Here is a 21,711-nt window from a genome sequence, read left to right as displayed (position 1 = left end):
GCTTCAGAACACCACATTGGATGTATTCATATATCCTCTCCAGAGCAACAAAGCACATACTCCCATCTCAGCAGCTGAAGCTTGCAACTCCTTCAGAGTAGTCATAGGGGTCTTGGTTGCTTCTCTCACTAGTCTCTTACTCGCACAGTCACTTAGTTTACAAGGACGGCCTGATCTTGGCAGATTCACACAAGTGCCATATTCTTTCCATTTCTTTATAATGTATTTCACTAAACTCTGGGGGATGTTCAATGCCCTAGAATTTTTTTTGTATCCATCCCCTGAATTGAACTTCTCAATCACCTTTTCCCTGAGTTGTTTGGAGTGTTCTTCTGCCTTCATGGTGTAATTGTCACCAAGAATACTGATCCACCAGTCTGGACCATTAGAACACAGGTGTTTTATACCTCAATCACTTGAAGCATACCCACACCACTCAGATGATCTTCATTTCACTAACTGTGAGACTATTGGCAAGAATGTGATGGACCTCTATTGAATTAGACCATTAACTTCAAAGGGGGGTGGTTAATTATGCAAACAATTATATTTCTTTATATATTTTTATTTCATTGGCATTACTTTGTAGAAATCTGTTTTCACTTTGACATTAAAGAGTTTTTTCCAAATAATGGTAATGTTAAAAAAGCCAAATTTTATTGACCTTGATTGATTTATGAAAGCACTAAAAGGGTAAAACATCCAAGGGGGTGAATACTTATGATAGTCACTGTAAGAGAACTGCAAGAAAAGCTAAATCTAAACCATGACTGACTTTTGTCCTTGCAGGAGTACATTTCAGCAGGATTATTATACACCATTGTTAGATTAAAAAGCAAGCTTCTTTTTTTGCTGATAGTCCTTTTTTTTTTTTTTTTTTTTTTTATATATATATATATATAAAATTTTTCAGATAAGCATGACCATGGCTGGTCATTGAGGCCCTTTGAAATTTCAGATGTTAAAACACTATTACATATAATGCCTTTATCTGATGCCATGTTTCTCTCCATAGGTTGGGGTGAGCCTTTCTCCCATCAGAAGGTGTCCTCATCATGGGGTGAGCCTACCTCTACTCCACCAGTAACAGTAGACAATGGGACCTCTGCTTGGGGGAAGCCTGTGGACTTCAGCTCTGGCTGGGATGATTCCAGCCAGGATATTAAAGAACTTGGGCCTGGGTGGGGAGGCCAGCATAAGTCTGGTAGGCATACATCAAAAATTGCAGACATAAGAAATAAGCAACTGAACACTCGGACGTCAATGTAAAGTTGCAGAGTAAACCTGTATTTTCTGGCTAGAAGTAACGAGAATAGTATATTTACTCTTTTATGTTCAGTTTCTTTGTCTTGTTTGCACAAGGTTCTAAGCCCATTGAAACATGGAGCGGTGAGGAAGTTTCCATGTATAATAGCTGGGATCCAGAAGAGGAGGTGGAGATTGGCATGTGGAACAACAGCCAACAAGACACCAGATCCCCTGATCAAAATACATGGAACTACAAACACAAAGGCTCCAACAAGGTCCATATATGAAAGCTATATTTCACTTCTAATTCATAGTGCATTCTATTTATCACACTAACCAGACACTTAATTTAAAGACCAGCAGTTTAATTCAAACCTTGTGTTTCACATCTGGTAAATTATTTGCAAAATAGCCTGGAGTTTAGAGCAAATCATTTGCCTCTTATGTTTCAGATGAATAAATCTGTCAACAAACAGGATGAGTCTTGGATGAAACCTTTCATGAATCAGTTCAACAGCATGAACTTTTCTGTAAGTGTCCTTTTTTCACATTTTTTTCACTTAACTGGCAATGGCCATGAGTCACTTTCTTCAATGCCCTAAAGTGGTTGTAATATTTCTGAAATCGTTTTATTTTACTTTAGCAACTTGACTAAATCAAGATATTTCACCTTATACAAAAGGCCTTTTTAGTGCTGTAAAATGGAACTGAACAAGTCTAGCTTCAAAAACAAGATAATATGAGTACCATGACCTGGATGACCGATAAACTTCAGAGTATTTTTATATTCAAATAGGTAGTTTGGGAAATATGTAATACGTTTTAAAGGTCTTGGTTTGCTGTATGTTACCATTTTCTTCTTTTTTCTTTTTACAGCGAGACTCGCCTGACGAACCTCAGAAATCAGGTGCTGGATTGGTGCATGACAAGCGTGTAGAGGTGGGCAGTATGGGAGACTTTAATGGTGTTATTGGGAAAAACCCAGTGTCTCGACACCAGCTGCCAAAGGAGACTGCATTGGATCGTAGCTCTTACTATGAAAAGGTAAAATAAAATTAGCTTTAACAGGAGTCAAATTGAAATACAGTAGGCCTGACATAACTATGTGGTAAGGAGAGCTTATTGTGTTAGATCAGGGTTTATAAAACAGGTTTGAGTAGTTATGTTGTATGAGTGAAATGAGAGAGCCTCTCAGACATATCCTCAAGATTCTTTTTTTTTTTTTTTTCATTGGTTTCTCTGTTTAATCTGTAATTTGATTGAACCTTGAGGGGCTAGTACTCTCAGGAATTATGTGCCCTGGTGTAGTTTCCCCAATACACTGCAACAGGATTATTTCATTGAATTCCAGTTGTTTGCACAATTTTTGTTTCTATTCAATTTCTCACCAGGAATGATTAGTATACCTGGATACTTAATGCACTAAAAGCACAATAACATTGTCAGATATTCCCGTACATCTATTCCTATAGAAATTCTGCCAGGGTTGCTGGCCGGTTACTTCGTTCTTTTCCTTTGCATTAAATTATGCTTGCTTCACTTTTGTGTCCCTTCAAGATCCACTCACTGTTCACTTTGCCCCAAGCCCTGTATACCTCCTCTTGAACCCCCTCCTCCATTCTGTCCCCCAAAAGATAACCATTTTCTCCATTCCTTTATGTCTTTTTGTGAATGCTGATGTGCTACCTGTCTGCTCTGTTTAATGTCCATCTGCTGTGCACCTGCTTCTGCAGCTTTCTGTTTCCCCCTCTACTTATGACTGCCCAGCTTCTGATGAGCTCTTCTCCAACCAAAGCATGAACTTTTCCCCTTCCAATTCTGCCCAGCCTATCCCTTCCCTCAACTCTGGGCCACCCCCTGCCCAACCAACTCCCAGGGCTGCATGTCAGGTGAGTATTAATGAATGCAGCCTTCAGTCCTTGTCTCATGTTGTGTATGCTGCCCACCACTCTTCAGTTTCCATTGTCTAATAATTCTGTTTTTTTTCTCAATATAATAAGATATTATTCGTATGTTAAATATGTATGTTATATGTACATATGTTATATGTATGTATGTTAAATAATTTCCATACAGTAATTTGTATGTTAAATAATTATTATATTTGAGCTCTTAACCGCTGTGAAAATGACTGTGTGCAACAAATCAAAGCTGATGTTTTCTGTATGCCATTCCATTCATCTTTTGTAATGTTTTGTCTGTGTATGATGCTGAGTTGTCTTGATCATTCTGTCCTTAAATTTCTCAACAAATCTAGCATAAGAGTGAATTTGGAAACTGCCGATTGCTTTCATACAATAGCCCATTAGGAGTTTTGTTGCATATCATCATAATAAAACCTGAGGTTAACCTGCTATAACGTAGGGGTTTCACACGTGCTACCGCAACAATTTGATATCACATTGTAGTCTATTTTAGAACGTCTGACTCTTCAAATATTGAAGTTGTCGGCAAGTTTATTTTATAAACGTGTTTTAGGGTTGGCCTTTTTGTCTTCATGTAAATTGCAGGAAAAAAAGGGTTTTGATCAGATATTTCTATTTCTGTGTCTTTTTTTCCTTATTCAGAGTATAAACCCAATCCTAGGTGGCAGCAGTGCAGCACAGGGTCGTGGTGGCCTCCAATCTGTGGTCCCACCTCAGCCCAATTTTCGTAACCAAGTGCCTCCACCCATCATATCCTCTCAGGTAGTTCTTTGAATATAATCAATATTTTCATTTCTGGATGTAATCAGTGGGTGGTATAAGTTCCAGCCACCCAATTGTATCACAGACTACAGGTCTTTTGTAGTTGTTCTCTCTAGGATGATTCAAATTCAGCCATAAAAGTGATGGATCTTGTTTTAAGATTATTTTAGGAAAGCTTTTGTATTACATAGTTTTGTTTTAAAGTTAGGTAATCACCACTGCTAAGAGGGAAATTAAACTTTAGTGTAGCATTGTAAACATTCAGCTATATCAGGGGTGGGCAAACTTTTTGGCTCAGGGGCCTCATTGACTTTTAAAAATTGACAGACGGGCTGGGTCAGCACAAGAGACGATACATTTAAAAAAAAAAACACACATTTGTTTACAGTTCATATCAGACTCGTCTGACATTTGCTTTGAAAATAAAACCAGGGTCTGACGTTTGCTTGCATTTCATGCACAAACCGTTTTTTCCCTTGTAGCTTCATGTCCAGCTCATTCATGTGTGTCAGTATGTCCATAGTAAAGGCTAAATCACAAAGCCAATCTGTGTCATTCAGCTCAAGGAAAGTGTTCTCAAGTAGCTTCCATAATATAATCTCTTGTTTGAGCTCTCCCATTCTTTGATCCAGTCATTCACATAAAGAATAACTTCTGTACTTATCTTTGGCGGGCTGGATTAAAAAGACCAACGGGCCGGATGTGGCCCGCGGGCCGTAGTTTGCCCACCCCTGAGCTATATTTTTTTTCCTTTGTGGAACATCCCTAGATAATCATTAGCTATCTCTTGAAGTAGCTATGGCAACTGCAGGAGTTCATATTCAACCAAGTGTTATCCACCAAATACAAATATGTCATGGACTTTGCCTTTCCTGTCTTTTTTGCCCCACTGTTTTACTTGACATTGACTGAAAACAAAGTTAAAAGTCTTGTCTATTTTTAGGTTCCTCCATCCCTGTTGAAGTACCCAGGCAATAGCGGAGGTCTGAACCCTCTGTTTGGCCCTCAGCAGGTGGCTGTGCTCAATCAACTCTCCCAACTCAACCAGTTGTCACAGCTAAACCAAATTAGCCAATTACAGGTAGATTGATATAACCACAGGTAAAGGGTAAACAAGTCTGTTGTCAAACCATTGCATGTCCAGATTTAATGTCAATTTTGCTTTCTGGTCTGCCTGTAGCGTCTTCTACTCCAGCAGCAACAACAGAAATCTCAGAACCAGAGAAACATACCTGTGGGGCGACAGGCTGACCAGGTGGGTGTTTGTGTATCAAAAAGCCTCAGGCCTGCACTTTTATTTTATTATGCAATTACGGCCCTAAAGTACCTAGCCGTATCTCTAATCTCTTATGTCATGCCCACAGACTCATCTTATTGGTTCAGCTACATCAATGATGCAATCAACACGTTACCTGGACCCTTCCTTGCTGAAACAGACTCCACCCCTTAAACCATACCTGGAAAACTACTTATCCCACAATACCGCTGACATGCAGAAGGATGTCACACTTGGGTCCTTCACCAATTTCCCTTTAAGTATGCTACCTGCTAATAGTCATTGAATGAATGGAAATCATCTCCTTAAATATATCCTTAGTAATATGTGATGATGTACAGGACATGTATGGCCCACAGATTTGTCTTAGTTATTGACTGTCTTTCTAACATATTATTTACATTTTCGTTTCTGCTGTTTTTCATATATTTTCTTACAGGCTTAACCTCTAACTTTAATGTATCTCTGGATATGGGTGTTGGTGGTACAAGTGGTAATGGAACTGTTGGCTATAAAGAGCCACCCCAGTCCAGACTGAAGAAACTGTGGGCCGCTGACCCTCTGGAGCAGAACAGCAAACCTGGTACTTCAGAAACTGTTTGTGACTAAACCTCCAAGTGCTAATTATTATTCAAAAGAAGTTCAATGTTAAGAGCTTGGGTGACCAAAGGATCCTTGTTTCCTGTCTTAATATAATTGAAGCTAGGAATATTTCATGCATAATTTAAAGTTTGATATTTTCTTTGCTTTTTTTAACAATGATTTTGCTCGATTTGAGAATATTGTGGATCCTTATGTACCACATGTGTCAAACTCAAGGCTGACAGGCCACATCCGGTCTGAAAATTAATTGTCTTTGGCCTACATGATGATATCTAATAGCTGCTATTGCTGGTCCACCAGTATATTACCCAGACCACCATAATTCAGTACCATAATTCTCACAATGCCAGTGCATTGGCACGTCAGTCATTGGCCCGTGAGTATACATCTCACTCGTTCATCAGCAGCCTTATAGAGCTACTCACCTGTGCCAACTTCCAACAAAAAAATAGGCTAACTAACTAGAAGGTGGAATTTGAGAACGAATTTGAGGGAAGCAGAGTGTATGCTCAGGAATGTAAAGGGCAAAGCTGTATGTCTTCTGTGCAGAGAAGCAGCAAACTGACCTTTAATAAATATTCAGTTTGCAATGCATTTTCATGTTTGCATTGTTTTCTTTTGCTTCAAAAATATTTTTGTCTGTTTGCCTGTAGAAAAATGTTTTCTCTTAAATTAATTCTGGAAAAGTTACAGATGGAGCCATAAGAAATGAAGGCAGCTGACTTATTTGTTTAATTTCCATTTCATTTATTGAATGATTAATTATGTTTCATGGGCAATTACATATCGGTTTTGTTAGTTCCAGGTTGAGTTTGCTCAATAAGGTAATTTCAGTTAATTTTCAATTAACATTGAGCCAGTCTGGCCCTCAACGCCCCTGTTACATACAATAAAGTAATCAAATCAATCAGCTTTTTTCTGTATTTAAATCGTGCTTTGAAAATTTGTCCATGTGTGTCTGTCCAGCAGCTACTGTATCATCTGGGCTGCGTTTGGAGGACTCTCCTTTTTATGACATCCTATCTCCTGGCCCATCTCCCCTGAGTCCTCCCAGCCAATCAATGGGATCGGTGGGTGACTGCTGGCCCCCTCATTCCAACTCCCCCCCACCTCATGGAAACACAGTCACCTGGCCCCCAGGTATACCAATTTCTATACAAGTACAACAGTAAAGTTTTATATTCTGTAATCTAATGTCTGGAAATACCTGCAGAGTTCCGACCCGGGGAGCCTTGGAAAGGTTACCCTAACATTGACCCTGAGACTGACCCTTACGTGACTCCTGGCAGTGTCATCAATAGTCTATCTATCAACACCGTCCGCGACACAGACCACCTCAGGGACAGGAACAATGGTAATACACAGCTGAAAATGGCCAGATAATTTTGAATTTCTGTAACTTTCTGTACAAGTCTATCTGGTGATGGGTGTTTGTCTTCAAGTACAGTCATGGCCAAAAGTTTTGAGAATGACACAAATATTACAATTTCACAAAGTCTGGTCCTTCAGGGTTTTTAGGTGTTTGCCAGATGTTTCTATTGTATATGGACATAAAATTAAAAGCATTTCTCAAGTATCAAAGCTTTTATTGAGAATTACATTTAATAGGTCAATATTTGCAGTGTTGACCCCTCTTTTTAAAGACCTCTGCAATTCTTCCTGGCATGCTGTCAATCAACTTCTGAACCAAATCCTGACTGATGGCCGTCCATTCTTGCATAATCAATGCATGGAGTTTGTCAGAATTTCTGGGTATTTGACTGGTCACCAGCCTCTTGAGGATTGACCACAAGTTCTCAATGGGATTAAGATCTGGAGAGTTTCCTGGCCAAGGGCCCAAAATCTTAATGTTTTGTTCCTTAAGCCATTTTGTTATGACCTTTGCTTTATAGCAAATTGCTCCATCATGCTGGAAAAGGCATTCTTCATCACCAAAATGCTCCTGGATGGTTGGGAGAAGTTTCTTCCGAAGACGTTCTGGTACCATTCTTTCTTCATCGTTGTGCTTTGAGCAAAATTGTGAGAGAGCCCACTCCCTTGACCGAAAAGCATCCCCACACATGAATGGACTCAGGATGCTTCACTGTTGGCATGAGACAAGACCGATTTAAGCGCTCACCTCGTCTTCCCCGAACAAGCCTTCCAGATGCCCAAACAATAGGAAAGGGGATTCATCAGAGAAAATTACTTTACTCCAGTCCTCAGCAGTCCAGTCCTTGTAACTTCTGCTGAATATCAGTCTGACACTGATGTTTTTGTTGGAGAGAAGTGGCTTCTTTGCTGCCCTCCTTGACACCAGGCCTTCCTCCAAAAGTCTTTGCCTTTTTGTACGTGCAGATGCACTCACACCTGCCTGCTACCACTTCTGAGCAAGCTCTGTACTGGTGGTGGCCCGATCATGTAGCTGAAACAACTTCAAGAGACAGTCCTGCCCCTTGCTGGACTTTCTTGGACGCCCTGGAGCCTGTTTGGCATCAATTGAACCTCTCTCCTTGAAGTTCTTGATAATCCTATAAACGGTTGACTGAGGTGCAATCTTACTCACTGCAATAAACTTCCCCGTTAGGCCCTTTTTGTGTAATGCAACGATGGCTTCACGTGTTTCCTTGCTGGTAACCATGACTAACAGATGAGGAACAATGGCACCATCTTCTAGTTCCAAGTGTCCAGTCACTCAATCATGAGAGATTGATCCCCAGCTTTGTCCTTATCAACGCCCACACCTGTGTTAATGTATGTGACACCTGTGTGTCATTGAAATTATGTTAGCTGGTCCTTTGTGGCAGGGCTGAAATGCAGTGGAAATGTGGTTTCAGTGATAAAGTTCATTTTCAAGGCAAATAGGGACTATGCAAATAATTGGAGTTGAGTGGATCACTCCTAATAACATTCTGGAGTTTATACAAATTTCTATTATAAAACCTGAAACTGCAGACTTTGTAAAAATTAATAGTTGTGTCATTCTCAAAACTTTTGGCCATGACTGTAGAATTGTGGAAATGTTGACTCACAGTCAATATCAACATATCATCTCTTCTGCAGCTGAAGTGTGATTTTTATGTTATTGCAATTGGTTGCTTTTCAGTCTTTGTTCTCTGAAACAGGCTCAGAATGAATTTATCCTTTAAATGTCAAGCTAATACAGTAACTGTAAAATATGTTAACATCAATGGTAAAATACTTAGAGATTTGTAAGGATTCTGGTAAGTAATGCAAGTTTGAGCCTAATTCAGATATTTTTTTTTATGCAGGTAAATTAAAAACAATAACCTAAATTCTCACTTGTCTATATTGCCCAGGGCCATCTTCATCTATGAACACCACGATGCCTTCTAACAGTGCCTGGTCATCCATTCGTGCCTCCAGCCACAGCAGTTCCCTCACCAGTACAGCACAAAGCACTTCAGGTGTTTGCATTCCCACTTGCACTTATTATTATTTCCAGTATGAAAGTCTTTTTGGGCTAAGTAATATTCAGAGTGAAAATAACCAAATAAAATAAAGGTGTTTGCCTTGGAGTAGCAATTGTGATCATGGAATAGATTTCTGTTTGAATTTAAAACCAACATCAGCATAATTACTCTCTTATAGCAGATTGGTCCAGTTTTCCATTTGCTTGATATTAACAGTTATTGATCTATTCTGTCCCAACAGCTAAACCCAGTGAGTCAAAATGGTCTCCTGGCAGCGGTTCTGTGTCTAACTCCTCCCTGGCTCATGAGCTCTGGAAGGTCCCCCTACCCCCTAAAGTGCTGTCTTTGGCAGCCCCCTCAAGACCACCTCCTGGCCTCACCAATCAGAAGGCCAGCCCTGGCTCTTCTGGCTGGGATAGCCCAGCCTTAAGACTAGGAGTCTGGGGGTCCACTGACTCGAGATACACACCTGGTGAGACAGTACATTTCTGTTGTTCGCATTCAGTCAGGTGTTTGGGTTTATTTATTCTCATTAAAATGATTTTCTTATTAAAGCAATTGTTTCTAAAGGGAATTAATTGAAATAATGTTCACCTAAATTTGAGCAAACATACATTCCGGCAGGCAATTAATTAACAATATCAGTTTAACGTTATATTGTAAAATATACAAAACCAATTAATGTGATTCTGTTTTGCTTTTTTTTTTCCATAAACACTCATTTTATGCCCAAGTCTTACAGAAACTCTATTTTCCATTGATTAGCAAGCCCTTCTCCCTGAATTTACTTTTTAATCAACAAAATCACACCCCTGTGATTCAGAAAGGCTTGAATCTAGGTGTCTATATAATCTGATGCATTTTTTTTACATAACAAATATTGCTTCTTATCCACACCTGGCTTACATATAATTAGTTATTTGATGTTGTAAATGTGATCATCTTCTTCTTTCGGCTTTTCCCTTCAGGGGTCACCAGAGCGAATCAACTTTCTCCATCTAACCCTATTCTCCGTATCCTCCTCTCTCACACTAACTACCTTCATATCCTCTCTCACTACGTCCATAAATCTCCTCTTCGGTCAGCTCCAATTCTAGCATCCGTCTACAGTTTCTTGTCCATACAGCACCGCTGGTCTCACCACTGTCTTGTACACCTTTCCTTTAATTCTGGCCGATAGTCTTCTACCACATAGTACCCCTGACACTTTTCTCCACCCATTCCAACCTGCTTGGACCCGTCTCTTCACCCCTTTTACACACTCTCCGTTGCTCCGGACTGTTGACCTTAAGTAACTGAAATCTTCCAGATTCTTGATCTCCACTCCCTGTAGCCTCATCGTTCCACCCGAGTTCTTCTCATTCACACACATATATTCTGTCTTGCTGCGACTAACTTTCATTCCTCTCCTTTCCAGCGCATACCTCCACCTCTCTAGATTTTCCTCTACCTGTTTTCTGCTCTCACTACAGATCACAATGTCCTCTGCAAACATCATGGTCCATGGGGATTCCTGTCTAACCTCATCTGTCAGCCTGTCCATCACCATTGCGATCAAGAAGGGGCTCAGAGCTGATAGCTGATGGAGTCCCACCTCCACCTTGAACTTCTCTGTTACCCCTACAGCACAATGTACCACTGTCTCACAGCTAGCATACATGTCTTGCTCCAGTTTAACATACTTTTCTGCCACTCCAGACTTCCTCATACAATATCAGAGCTCCTCTCTTGGCACCCTGTCATGCTTTTTCTAGATCTACAAAAACACAATGCAGTTCCCTCTGGCCTTCTCTGTACTTCTCTATTAGCATTCTCAATGCAAATACTGCATCTGTAGTACTCTTCCTAGGCATGAAGCCATACTGCTGTTCACAAATGGTGACTTCTGCTCTGAGTCTAGTTTCCACTACTCTTTCCCATAACTTCATTGTATGGCTCATCAACTTTATCCCTCTATAGTTGCCGCTATTCTGCACATCCCCTTTATTATTAAAAATAGGCACCATCACACTTCGTCTGCATTCTTCAGGCATCTTCTCACTCTCTAAGATCCTGTTGAATAATCTAGTCAGAAAATCTACCGCTGCCTCTCCTAGACACTTCCACACCTCTACGGGTATATCACCAGGACCAACTGATTTTCCACTCTTCATCCTCTTCAAGGCCTTCCTCGCTTCACTTTTACTAATTTGTGCTACTTTGTGGTCTACAATAGTCACCTCTTCTACCCTTGCCTCTCTTTCGTTTTCCCCATTCATCAGCTCTTCAAAATACTCTTTCCATCTTCCCATCACTCTTCTAGCATCTGTCAATTCATTTCCATCTCTATCCTTAATCACCCGGACCTATTGTACATCCTTGCCATCATTATCTCTCTGTTTTGCCAACCTGTATAGATCATTCTCACCCTCCTTACTATCCAACCGAGCATACAAGTCATCGTACGCCCTTTGTTTTGCCTTTGCTACCTCTATCTTTACCTTACGAGGTATCTCCCTGAACTCCTGTCTGTTCTCTTCAGTCCTCTCAGTATCCCACTTCTTCTTTGCTTCTTAGCTTCTTTCTCTGTATATACTCCTGCACTTCCTCATTCCAGCACCATGTCTCCTTATCTACTTTCCTTCCAGATGACACACCAAGTACTCTTCTACCTGTCTCCCTGATAACACTAGCTGCTGTTGTCCAATCATCTGGAAGCTCACCCTGACCACCCAGACCCTTTCTCAACTCCTCCCTGAAAACCATGCAACATTCCTCCCGCTTCAGCTTCCACCACTTTGTCCTCTGCTCTGCCTTTGTCCTCTTCATCTTCCTTGTCACCAGAGTCATCCTACAAACCACCATCCTATGCTGTCTGTCTACACTCACCTACAACTACTATGCTGTCACTGATCTCTTTCAGGTCACCTCGTCTATACAAGATGTTATCTACCTGCGTGCTTCTACCTCCGCTCTTACAAGTTACCCTATGTTCCTGTTTTTTTCTGGAAGGTGTTCACTACAGCCATTTCCATCCTTTTGGCAAAATCTACCACCATCTGTCCCTCTGCATTCTTATCCTGGATACCAAATCTGCCCATCACTTCTTCATCCCCTCTATTGCCTTCACCTATATTTCCATTGAAGTCTGCACCAATTACCACTCTCTCATTTCTGGGAATATTCTGCATCACTTCATCTAATTCATTCCACAACTTCTCCTTCTCTTCAAATTCACATCCAACCTGCGGGGCATCCAACATTGAGCATCACACCTTCGATTTCCAGTTTCAGACACATAAGTCTATCTGACATTCTTTTCCCCTCCAGGACATTCCTAACAAACTCCTCCTGCAAGATAACTCCTACTCCATTTCTTTTGTTGTCAGTACCATAATAGTACAACTTAAAGCCTGCTCCTAAGCTTCTAGCCTTACTACCTTTCCACCTGGTCTCCTGGACACACAGTATATCCGCCTTCCTTCTCTGCATCATGTCGACCAACTCTCTACCTTTCCTGTCATAGTCCCAATATTCAAAGTCCCAACTCTCAGTCCCAGGCTCTTTCCTTTCCTCCTCTCTCTCTGCTTCTGAACACGCACTCCTCCTCTTCTTGTTCTTTGACCCACAGTAGCCCAATTTCCACTAGTACCCTGTAGATCATCAGTATCTCTGGCGGTCATTGTTAACCCAGTCCACATATTATATGGTTATGGCTGACTCGCATGTTTGGTTTTGGCAAAAGTTTTACACCGGATGCCCTTCCTGATGCAACCCTCTGCATTTATCCGGGCTTGGGACCGGCACAGGGAGACACTGCTCCGTGCTGCCCTGAAGCTGCAACGATGATGTAAATGTGATAATGATCAAAAAAAATCTAGTTATTCACAAAGTTGAACCTTAAATAGTTTTAGATACTCTTACCATCAATACAAGTACAAAAAAATCTATCATGTATGTTTGATTTTTAAAATTAAACTTCGAAGATGCTTGAAATGTAATGAGCCAAATTAGGAGTCCTGTCTTAAAATTGCAAAAGGAAGAATAGGATTATGCAACGTAATGAAAAACAAAATTTCTAGACAGTCATGAGACATGAATTTAACGTTTCTTCTAATGACAGTTCTCCAAGAATTAAACTGGGAGACACTTACTATTCCTGTACTCTCGCTGTTTTATCCTCTCGATCATGCCTTTTACCAAAAATTTTGCATTGTGTATTTGGCAGGTTCCAGTTGGGGTGATAGCAGCAGCTCAAGGAGAACCCAGTGGCTTGTTCTGAAAAATCTCACACCTCAGGTACTCATGCACAGAAAGACAAATATATCTTATCAATACTGTTCATATGACTGAAGCTTTAGTTAATCCAGTGCATCTCAATTATTTTCTGATAAACCCCCACCGTAGGAAGAAGAACCCCCCATGCTAACAACTATTAGCATTGTTTTTAAGTCTGGAACAGAAAAGATTGAAAGTGCATCAATTCGCCTGCAATATAAAAAAAATTACATCCTTATTTGAACTTTAAACATTTTTTGACTGGCTTAACAATTTGATACTGTAAAATAACACCAATTAATAATTATAATCCAAATTAATCAGCAACATTAACTCAGGAGCACAATATATAAAACTCTTTAAGTGAGAAACAATTTCTACTCATTTATATTTTTCATTTATTTATTTATTTTTATCAAAATGAGGAAATCAGGATCAATGGCTACAATGAGCATGTTTTGCAGTGCATAGCTTTTTGAAGTGAGGTTTTGAGCATGATACTGAAACTCTCAGCTCACAGTAAACACACCGGTCTTTCTTCATCTCCCACAATAGTCACAGCGAAGCCAAAGCACTACATACGCGTCATCATTTTTTCTCGTCTTAGCTTTCGGGTGACTTTCCTTTGTCTCATTATCTCTGCACTTCATATCTCCTGCTCTGTTCTGTATGCGTGTGCATGCTCAGTGCAAAAAACAATCGACACCACAGAGTAAATACTCTGTGCACACCGACAATGAGAGGACCACTGCCACCTACTGTGGATGTGCAATTACACTTTATTGTAGTACAGCAAAAATAAGCAGGCGCGCCCCACTACATGAGAAGCAATGAGTTAACCAAAGATGCATTTTTCTGTTATGTCCCTCTTACACATCTGACATAGGGTCTAATGCCTGGAAATATGATAAAATATATGAGGAAATATTTTTTGGTGTTCCATTTGTCTCACAGATTGATGGCTCTACACTGAGGACCCTTTGTATGCAGCATGGCCCTCTAATCACATTCCACCTCAACTTACCGCATGGTAACGCTGTAGTTTGCTACAGCTCAAAGGATGAGGCTGCTAAGGCCCAAAAGAGTCTGCACATGTAAGAATATTACATATATCCTCAGCCTTTTTCATTTAAATGTAGCTGTAATAGTTATTTGGCTGGCATGGTGCCACAGTGTACATCTGTGTAGAGTTAGGGTTTTCTAACTGTGTCTAATAGTTCTTCTGTTACATCCAACAATTCAAAAATGTTGCAGTTGATTCATTGAAAGCTCTAAATTGCCCAAGTGTGTGAATAGTTATATGTGTCTAAATGTTGGCCCGTGATCAACTGGTGACCAGTCCAGGCAGAACCCAGTGAGGCTCCAGCCCCACTTCAACCCTGAGTGCAAGCTAAACAGATAGATAATTAATTGATTAAATATGTAATTTGACATTAATCAATTTTAATAAGTCACATTACAAATGAGGCTGCTTGAATGATTTATGACTAAAAGTCACATTTCACCAAACACAGGATGATCCTATAACATTCAACTGGATGAATATGTTTTCTGGTAACGAGGTTGGCTGGGGATATTTAGCAATAAAAAGGTAATGTAGCTCAATGTAGCTCACTGTATCTCGTACTGAGAAGTTACTCGTCTTCGAAGAGGGGAAACGTTTTAAGTTTGGAAAATAAGAATCACATTATTAATGGGACAAATAGTCCCATATGCAAAGGTCTCATATACAAATGACTCAGCCAATCCCTCAAATAGGAGTAGAAAGTGACCGAAACAGTTCTTCATAGAACTGTTTCGGTCACTTTCTACTCAATGCATGCATAACCCCTGTTGATTGGTCAAATCAATCGATGCAGGATGTAGTGAAGAGGAATAAAATGCCTTGGTAATCAATAAAGTGGACCGATTTCAGAATTAAATACTTAATTGGCGATTCCATATATTCCTAATACTTGCTTGCCCGCACAAAGCAATTAGCACAAAGTGCTTGCACAAAGCACAAAGTGACCAAATAGATGTGTCCTTTTAAAGAGGGCAGGGCAACGGGTATGTTCATCTACATTGACAATTACTTTCCAGTTTGCACATCCTCTGTAAAGTGTTGCGCTTAAACACTTAACTTCTGTCTTATTTGGTGGTCCATAGGTGTGTTTTGGGGAACACGACTATTCTGGCTGAGTTTGCCAGCGAGGAGGAAATCAGCCGTTTCTTTGCACAAGGGCAGTCTTTGGCCACCCCCTCCTCTGGCTGGCAGACCATTGGCTCCTCTCAGAGCAGAATGGATCAGTCCCACCCCTTCCCAAGTCGTGCTTCAGAACCTAACCAATGGAACGGCAGTGATCTCCATGGCTCGTCCCTCTGGGGTGGGTCCAGCTATTCCAGTAGCCTGTGGGGGACCCCCAGTGGCACTCAGGCAGGGAGGATCAGCAGCCCTTCTCCTATCAGCTCGTTCCTCTCTGTGGATCACCTGTCAGGAGGGGGTGACTCAATGTAAACCCCTTCTCTTTCAAACAAGTTAGGAAAGAGTCAGTGGAGAATGATTTGAATATCAGTGGAAAAAAAGAATTGGTCTACACGCAGTGGCACTCATTGGACAATTACCCACTTTCAAGATATTCACAAAATGGAGTTTCCTGTGTGGTAAACACGTTACGTTTCTCTCTGCACATATGTCCACTTTGTTTTAGCCCAAAAACATATCAGTTGGAATACTTGAATAATGCAGGCCAATTCTATAATGTGAAAGAATGGATATTTGCTTCCAGGTAGTGTTCTTTCAGATGGAAAACAGCTTCAATCAAGCTCATTTTTTGTCTGTATATTATATACTCACACACATATATGTATATTTGTGAGTTTGGGAATACATATGTGTGTGTGTGTGTATATATATATTTATTTCATATATGTATACACTTATATGTATGGGCCCATAAATACATGTATTTGTGTGTTTTGTTTCATTCATTTAGTTTTAATTCCAATTATTTTAAATGTTTTATGTTTTTTCCACTTCTTTGCTGACAGTGTTTCTGTATGAACTTTTTTTAAACTTTGCACTGAATGTGTTTGTGTGTGTGTGTGTGTGTGTGTGTGTGTGTGTGTGTGTGTGTGCGCGTGTGTGGTTATACATATATACACACACACATATATATGTATGTGTGTGTGTGTGTGTGTATATATATATATATATATGTATATATATATATATATATATATATATAGGGAGCAGCCAGGTTTTTTTTCCAGTGAAGCTGTTTACTTATTAAGGTCCTTAACGTATGTATGTAGAAACTGTATGCGCGTGTTTGTTTGTTTGTGTGTGTGTATGTGAAGGAGAGAGATTGCTGGTGAGAGTATGTGTGCGCTCCTCTCTGCCTTGGCACGCCTACCTTACTTTTGGAGAGTGCATGATCAATACATAGTTAAAAGACTAAAAGCTAATGTTGGAGGATGATCTGGTGATAGTAAAAAGTGACATGTAATAAATATTGTACCAATTGCTCTAAAACTACAGAACGTTGAGCTCTGCAGTGCAAAGATCTGCAGCCCCAGCTGGGACTAGCAAGCTTTGTCTACCCAAATGTAGGGGGTGAGGTTTCTAGCAATCTCTCCCATGAGCCCTCCAGTGGGTGGGAGGGGAACAGCACTTTCAGAATAGGCTTTCAATGTTTTGGAGGTGCCACACAGCAACCTCTTGTTTACAAGACTTAGGAGGCGGAATGTGTGTTCATTCTTCATTTTAATGACAATAATGAATAAAATATGTACAAAAAAGACAAAAAAAAACTAAAAGATGTAAATATTATTGAAGTTGAAGATGATGCTTTGTAACTCTGGGAATTAAGATCAGTGTTTTTGCCATGGCGTTGGTTATTTGACTATTCCTCTTTGTCTGCTAAATAACCAGCAATGGTTCTCAGGAAATTAAGCCAGTCGTCCCCCCAAACCCCCAGGCCCCTTGTAGTTTAATAGAAAAAATAGATAAATAAATAAAAAATACGTCTCCTTGTAGGAAAGGCAATTTCAACTTCTAGCACTGAAAACTATATATAGGTTTTTTTTTCTCTGCCAAATAACTGCTTTAAGCTGGAGAAGCTCAACACACGGCTTTCAATATGCTGTCTTTTTTTCAAGAGGGAGCGTGTGAATGCTCCACTTTTGTAGAAGTGAAGTGATGTAATGGAGTGACTGTATGTTTAAATGTGTTTTGTGTGATTTCTAAACCAAGAGAAAGGCCAATCTGTATCTATGCATACTGTAGCCTCTCACATGGCCTACAGAGAAGCTTTTTCCTTTTCCATGTCTCAAAAATGTTTTGAATGCTTCGTGAAATACAACAGAATGCAAACGATTTCTTGCTTTTTTAAAAATTGCTCTCATTGCCACAAATAGCTTGAGAAAGAAAGAAAAGCTAGGAAAAAATGATTTTCGTTGAAGATTTTAACATTAAAAAAAGTCGTCCACATTTCATTGCATTGATCCTTAATGAGTCTGGAGATGCAGCAAGTTAAGTGGCTTCTACCTGTTTACAAAAAACATGATTGTATTGTGCTTTTTTTCGTCGTTTGTTTTTGTTTAAGAAGAGTACTCGTCTGAAGTTCTTAAACTGATTAATGGTGTATGTGTGTGGTTGTGGGAAAATCGCTCTTTACTGTGATTTCTATTGAGGCAAAGGGGTTTTGGCTTCTAGTTGTTTGAGAGCAGCATGAATGTAGGTGTGTTAGTTGATTTTGCTGACAAATACATGTGCAACTTGTAGATTTAGCTACTTAGCAGTGATTGTTTAGTTTCTATGATGCACAATTTTTGGAGAAAAATTCAGAAAGTGCATGGATGAGAAGTCAGATTTAGGGAAGCCATGGACCTTAATTTTTTGTTTCATCATTGTATTATTATGCTCAGTCAGAGTTGTGTGCGTTCTTCCTCATCCGGTAATGGTTATTATTTCGCAAGTACTATACTTATCAGCTTTAGTTGTTTTAAGTTTAGCCATGGATATTTTAACAGGTTGAAACCAGATGTAGTGAGACAAAAGCTTGAGTTTTAGCCAGACTTGACAATGGTGTGTGCCAGTATTGAACCGCTTTCTACCAAATGATTTGATCATACATTAATCTCAATTCTACATCCCTTTGCATATATGATGTATGATCTTGTGTGTACCATGTGGTTTGTGTTTGATTAACTTAATGAATGAGTAAGATTAAGAAGCGTTGGATTTTGCACTTTGGTGGACTGGAGGAAGGGCTGTACTGGCAGAGGTAATTTTGGACTGCCTGTTGATGACCATGGTGGTTAAGTTGGGATTGTTTCATGTCTGTCTGAATGTAAAGGTGTGTCTGTAATTGTATTGTAGTTTGCGTGTGTCTAGATAGTTTCAACAGAGGCGGAAAGATAAGGTGTTTTTTGTGCCTACAGAAGATGGTGCTTTATTGGCTCCAGTGAAGGAGTGAGAGAACGAGGATGGGGAGTTGATATATCCACGTTCATCTCCCCTGGTTTACTGGACCTGTCAGACAGAATGGCAACTTCCTTGCTGTCTGATCTGAGACAGAATGTAGCTGAAACTATTTTTAAGCATAAGCAGGGGCCGATGCTTTCATTTGCCGTCTGAAGCACCTTTTCAACCTTGAACATTGAACCACCGCACAGAGAATTATATTTAGCAACCACTGCTCGTTGTATTTGTATTTTGGTTATTCAACTACTGTGTTTAACTCACCTGATTATCATGGTAGTACATTTTGGCAGAGATGCTCTTGCCTTGACCATGGGTGTATCATGGAATCTAGATTCAATGTCAAAAGCAAAATGTCAATTTGTTTTGTATGAACTTTGGCTTATATTGCATGATCTCCAAATAATTGGTCTTCCATTTTTCTGGGTCTATAGACCAACAAGAAAGCCTTCTACAGCTAATTTCTGGTTTAGCCCACAACAACTTATAATATTAACTTTGTTAACACATGGTTAATAATATATTGAGACAATTGCCAATCAAATTATGACAGAAAAATCAGATATGTAGTGAGAGCTGAAACTCCAACACGCTTATTTTAAGCCCAGCGGATAACATCTTTATTGCAGCTCCATAGATAGACCACTGTTTGTATCCAGGTTTCTTAATGCATCCATGATCTTCATCTTGACTGAAATTAGATGAGGGAATGTGATTTACTATTAGCTGCTTCTTATTTGTTCAAAGCTATGGTTATCTGGTTAAGGTTTCCCTCTATCTCTCACACCCACTCACTCACTCTTAAAGAAAGCAGAAGCAATGCACAACTGACTAGGGGTCAATGCCAGATGACAAAAGGTCTCTATTCTAGTGTTGGAACAGTCAAGTATTTTCCAAGTATCCTATATCTTTAGTCGAACGGATCCAACACTTCAGAAGTAGCTTTGCCTTGCTGTTAAGAGAAGGGACGAGCAGCATCTTAATGTTGATAGTTTAGATACATAGCTTTTTTGTTTGTTTGTTTTACATATTGTCAGAACTACTGTTATATGCATGGTAAAAACATTCAAAAACCGAATCTTGTTCAGAAACTGCATTATCATGCCATGTTAAGGTCTAAGTCTGTGTGGGAAGGAAAGGGATTTTTGGAGGGCTGTGTAAATGTTTGTGTATTTAAACCACTTACAGTGTAAAATGCTCAAAGAAGAATTATGTTTGCAAAAGGATGATGTAAGGAAAACATTTTCATTGAGTGAAAACCATCATGAGCAATGTACAATCCCAGTGCTGCCATGCAGCCTCCTGATAGACCAGAATAGCCTTTGAGGGTAGGAAAGAAGGCAGGGAAATGGTAAAACTGGCAGGTGATGCTCTGCTTTTTAATATTGGAAAAAAAGAATGTGACTGTTTTCTCTTACATATTACATGAACAAATGCTGTATACAACACATCCAATGGCTCCTACGGTCAAAACTGCTTTGGCAAATTTGTGACTTTACAAAAAGAAAAATGCACTCAAAAACCAATTCTTCTTTATTTGTTGTTTTTACATTTAGTATAACTACACAAATCAGCACAAAGATGCAGATAAGTAGGTGACCAGGGTTGGGATGGATACGGCATAAGAGGGTCAGGGTGGTTGTGGCTCAGACTATGCAGTGGAGTGATTCCAGGCTTCCATGTCCACCTTTTTTTATTTGATTTCTGTTTGCTTAGAAAATAGTTGAGATGGCTTATTCTTAAAACATGTTGTGCCATTGTTAATCATACCACTTGTACTACTACTAATAAAAAATGAAAAACACAAAAACCTTTATTACCTAGTAAATGTCTGACCTGTTGTAGCAGAAAACAGGTTAAGATTTGCAAAGTCCATTTCTTTATTCTGACAGCTGGACTAAAAGTGAAGACTGAGGCCGGTGAAACTGCAAATTTTACACAACTACAATGTCTTTTCTAGTGATTCCATCAATCCAGTGTGTAGTTGGCTCACCTGTAAACCTATTATGCACATTGCTTTGGGAGGCTGTTGTAACTGTGTGTGCATGTATATATATACATATATGTATATGTATATACATATATGTATATATGACAAAATATACATGTCTATAATGGAGGGGTGGTCTTCCTCTTATAAAACAGGAAGTAACCTCATTTTAAATGTCTTCCTTGGGTCATCAAAGGATTTCATCTAATTCTTACGGGAAACTGCACTTTTTGAAGGACAATCTTTGGGTTTTAAAAATTTGACAAAGTCGCCTGAATTTACATGGTATAGAAAACAAACTCCAGTGTGCTCTAATATGAAAGTTATCTGATGCTGTCTAGTTTATCTTTTTATTTTCCTTTCTTTGTTGCTTGGTTTGTTTCGATTTTGCGGGGATTTTAGTGCTCTTAAAAGAATCTGTACCAAGGTGTAGAGTAGTAGGTAATAGGTCTCCTGTTGGCTGTACTCGTATACTGATTACTGTTTGTAACCTCTGGCCCATGGAGCCAGCATACAAAGCTGTATAACTTGGGTGCAACCCTTAATAAAAGACTAACAATTACTCTGGTGTCCAAAGGACTCTCTCCTCTCACTGGTTTTCATCAGTTAGTACTAAAAGTGAGTCTACATATTTAATATGCTGGTGACCTAAAAGTGTTATGGCCTTGATTACAAGTCATTGAAATGTATATGCATAAGAGTGCACTACACATCACCAGTAGATCTAATATAAGCAAGTGAATAGTCATTTGGTAGATGCTCCTATCCAAAGC

General features: G+C 39.6%; 1 protein-coding gene across 6 annotated transcripts in view; it reads left to right on the top strand.

Annotated features, from left to right (window-relative positions):
* LOC147229515 (trinucleotide repeat-containing gene 6A protein-like) overlaps positions 1 to 21,500 on the top strand; it is a 49,826-nt gene extending 28,326 nt beyond the window's left edge. For 2 of the 6 annotated variants that reach the window (XM_086154998.1, XM_086154999.1), the window contains 17 exons: positions 1,016 to 1,204; positions 1,363 to 1,523; positions 1,701 to 1,778; positions 2,125 to 2,292; positions 2,982 to 3,137; positions 3,816 to 3,935; positions 4,879 to 5,016; positions 5,116 to 5,190; positions 5,300 to 5,471; positions 5,651 to 5,794; positions 6,781 to 6,954; positions 7,028 to 7,168; positions 9,114 to 9,221; positions 9,469 to 9,699; positions 13,435 to 13,505; positions 14,439 to 14,578; positions 15,633 to 21,500. In XM_086154998.1, coding sequence (XP_086011124.1) covers positions 1,016 to 1,204; positions 1,363 to 1,523; positions 1,701 to 1,778; positions 2,125 to 2,292; positions 2,982 to 3,137; positions 3,816 to 3,935; positions 4,879 to 5,016; positions 5,116 to 5,190; positions 5,300 to 5,471; positions 5,651 to 5,794; positions 6,781 to 6,954; positions 7,028 to 7,168; positions 9,114 to 9,221; positions 9,469 to 9,699; positions 13,435 to 13,505; positions 14,439 to 14,578; positions 15,633 to 15,981 — 2,615 coding nt within the window. In that variant the 3' untranslated portion in view covers positions 15,982 to 21,500. The remainder of the gene's footprint in view (positions 1 to 1,015; positions 1,205 to 1,362; positions 1,524 to 1,700; positions 1,779 to 2,124; positions 2,293 to 2,981; positions 3,138 to 3,815; positions 3,936 to 4,878; positions 5,017 to 5,115; positions 5,191 to 5,299; positions 5,472 to 5,650; positions 5,795 to 6,780; positions 6,955 to 7,027; positions 7,169 to 9,113; positions 9,222 to 9,468; positions 9,700 to 13,434; positions 13,506 to 14,438; positions 14,579 to 15,632) is intronic. The other 4 variants (XM_086155001.1, XM_086155000.1, XM_086155004.1 and 1 more) reach the window with 4 other exon arrangements.
* Positions 21,501 to 21,711: the final 211 nt, after the last annotated feature.

Source organism: Fistularia commersonii, chromosome 11 (assembly GCF_037954325.1).
Source record: "Fistularia commersonii isolate RoL2024-O1a breed Wild chromosome 11, RoL_Fcom_v1.0, whole genome shotgun sequence".
In the NCBI taxonomy this organism is placed as follows: Eukaryota; Metazoa; Chordata; class Actinopteri; order Syngnathiformes; family Fistulariidae; genus Fistularia; species Fistularia commersonii.
Note: the sequence above shows the minus strand (reverse complement) of the source record. Positions and strands in the feature narration are given on the sequence as shown.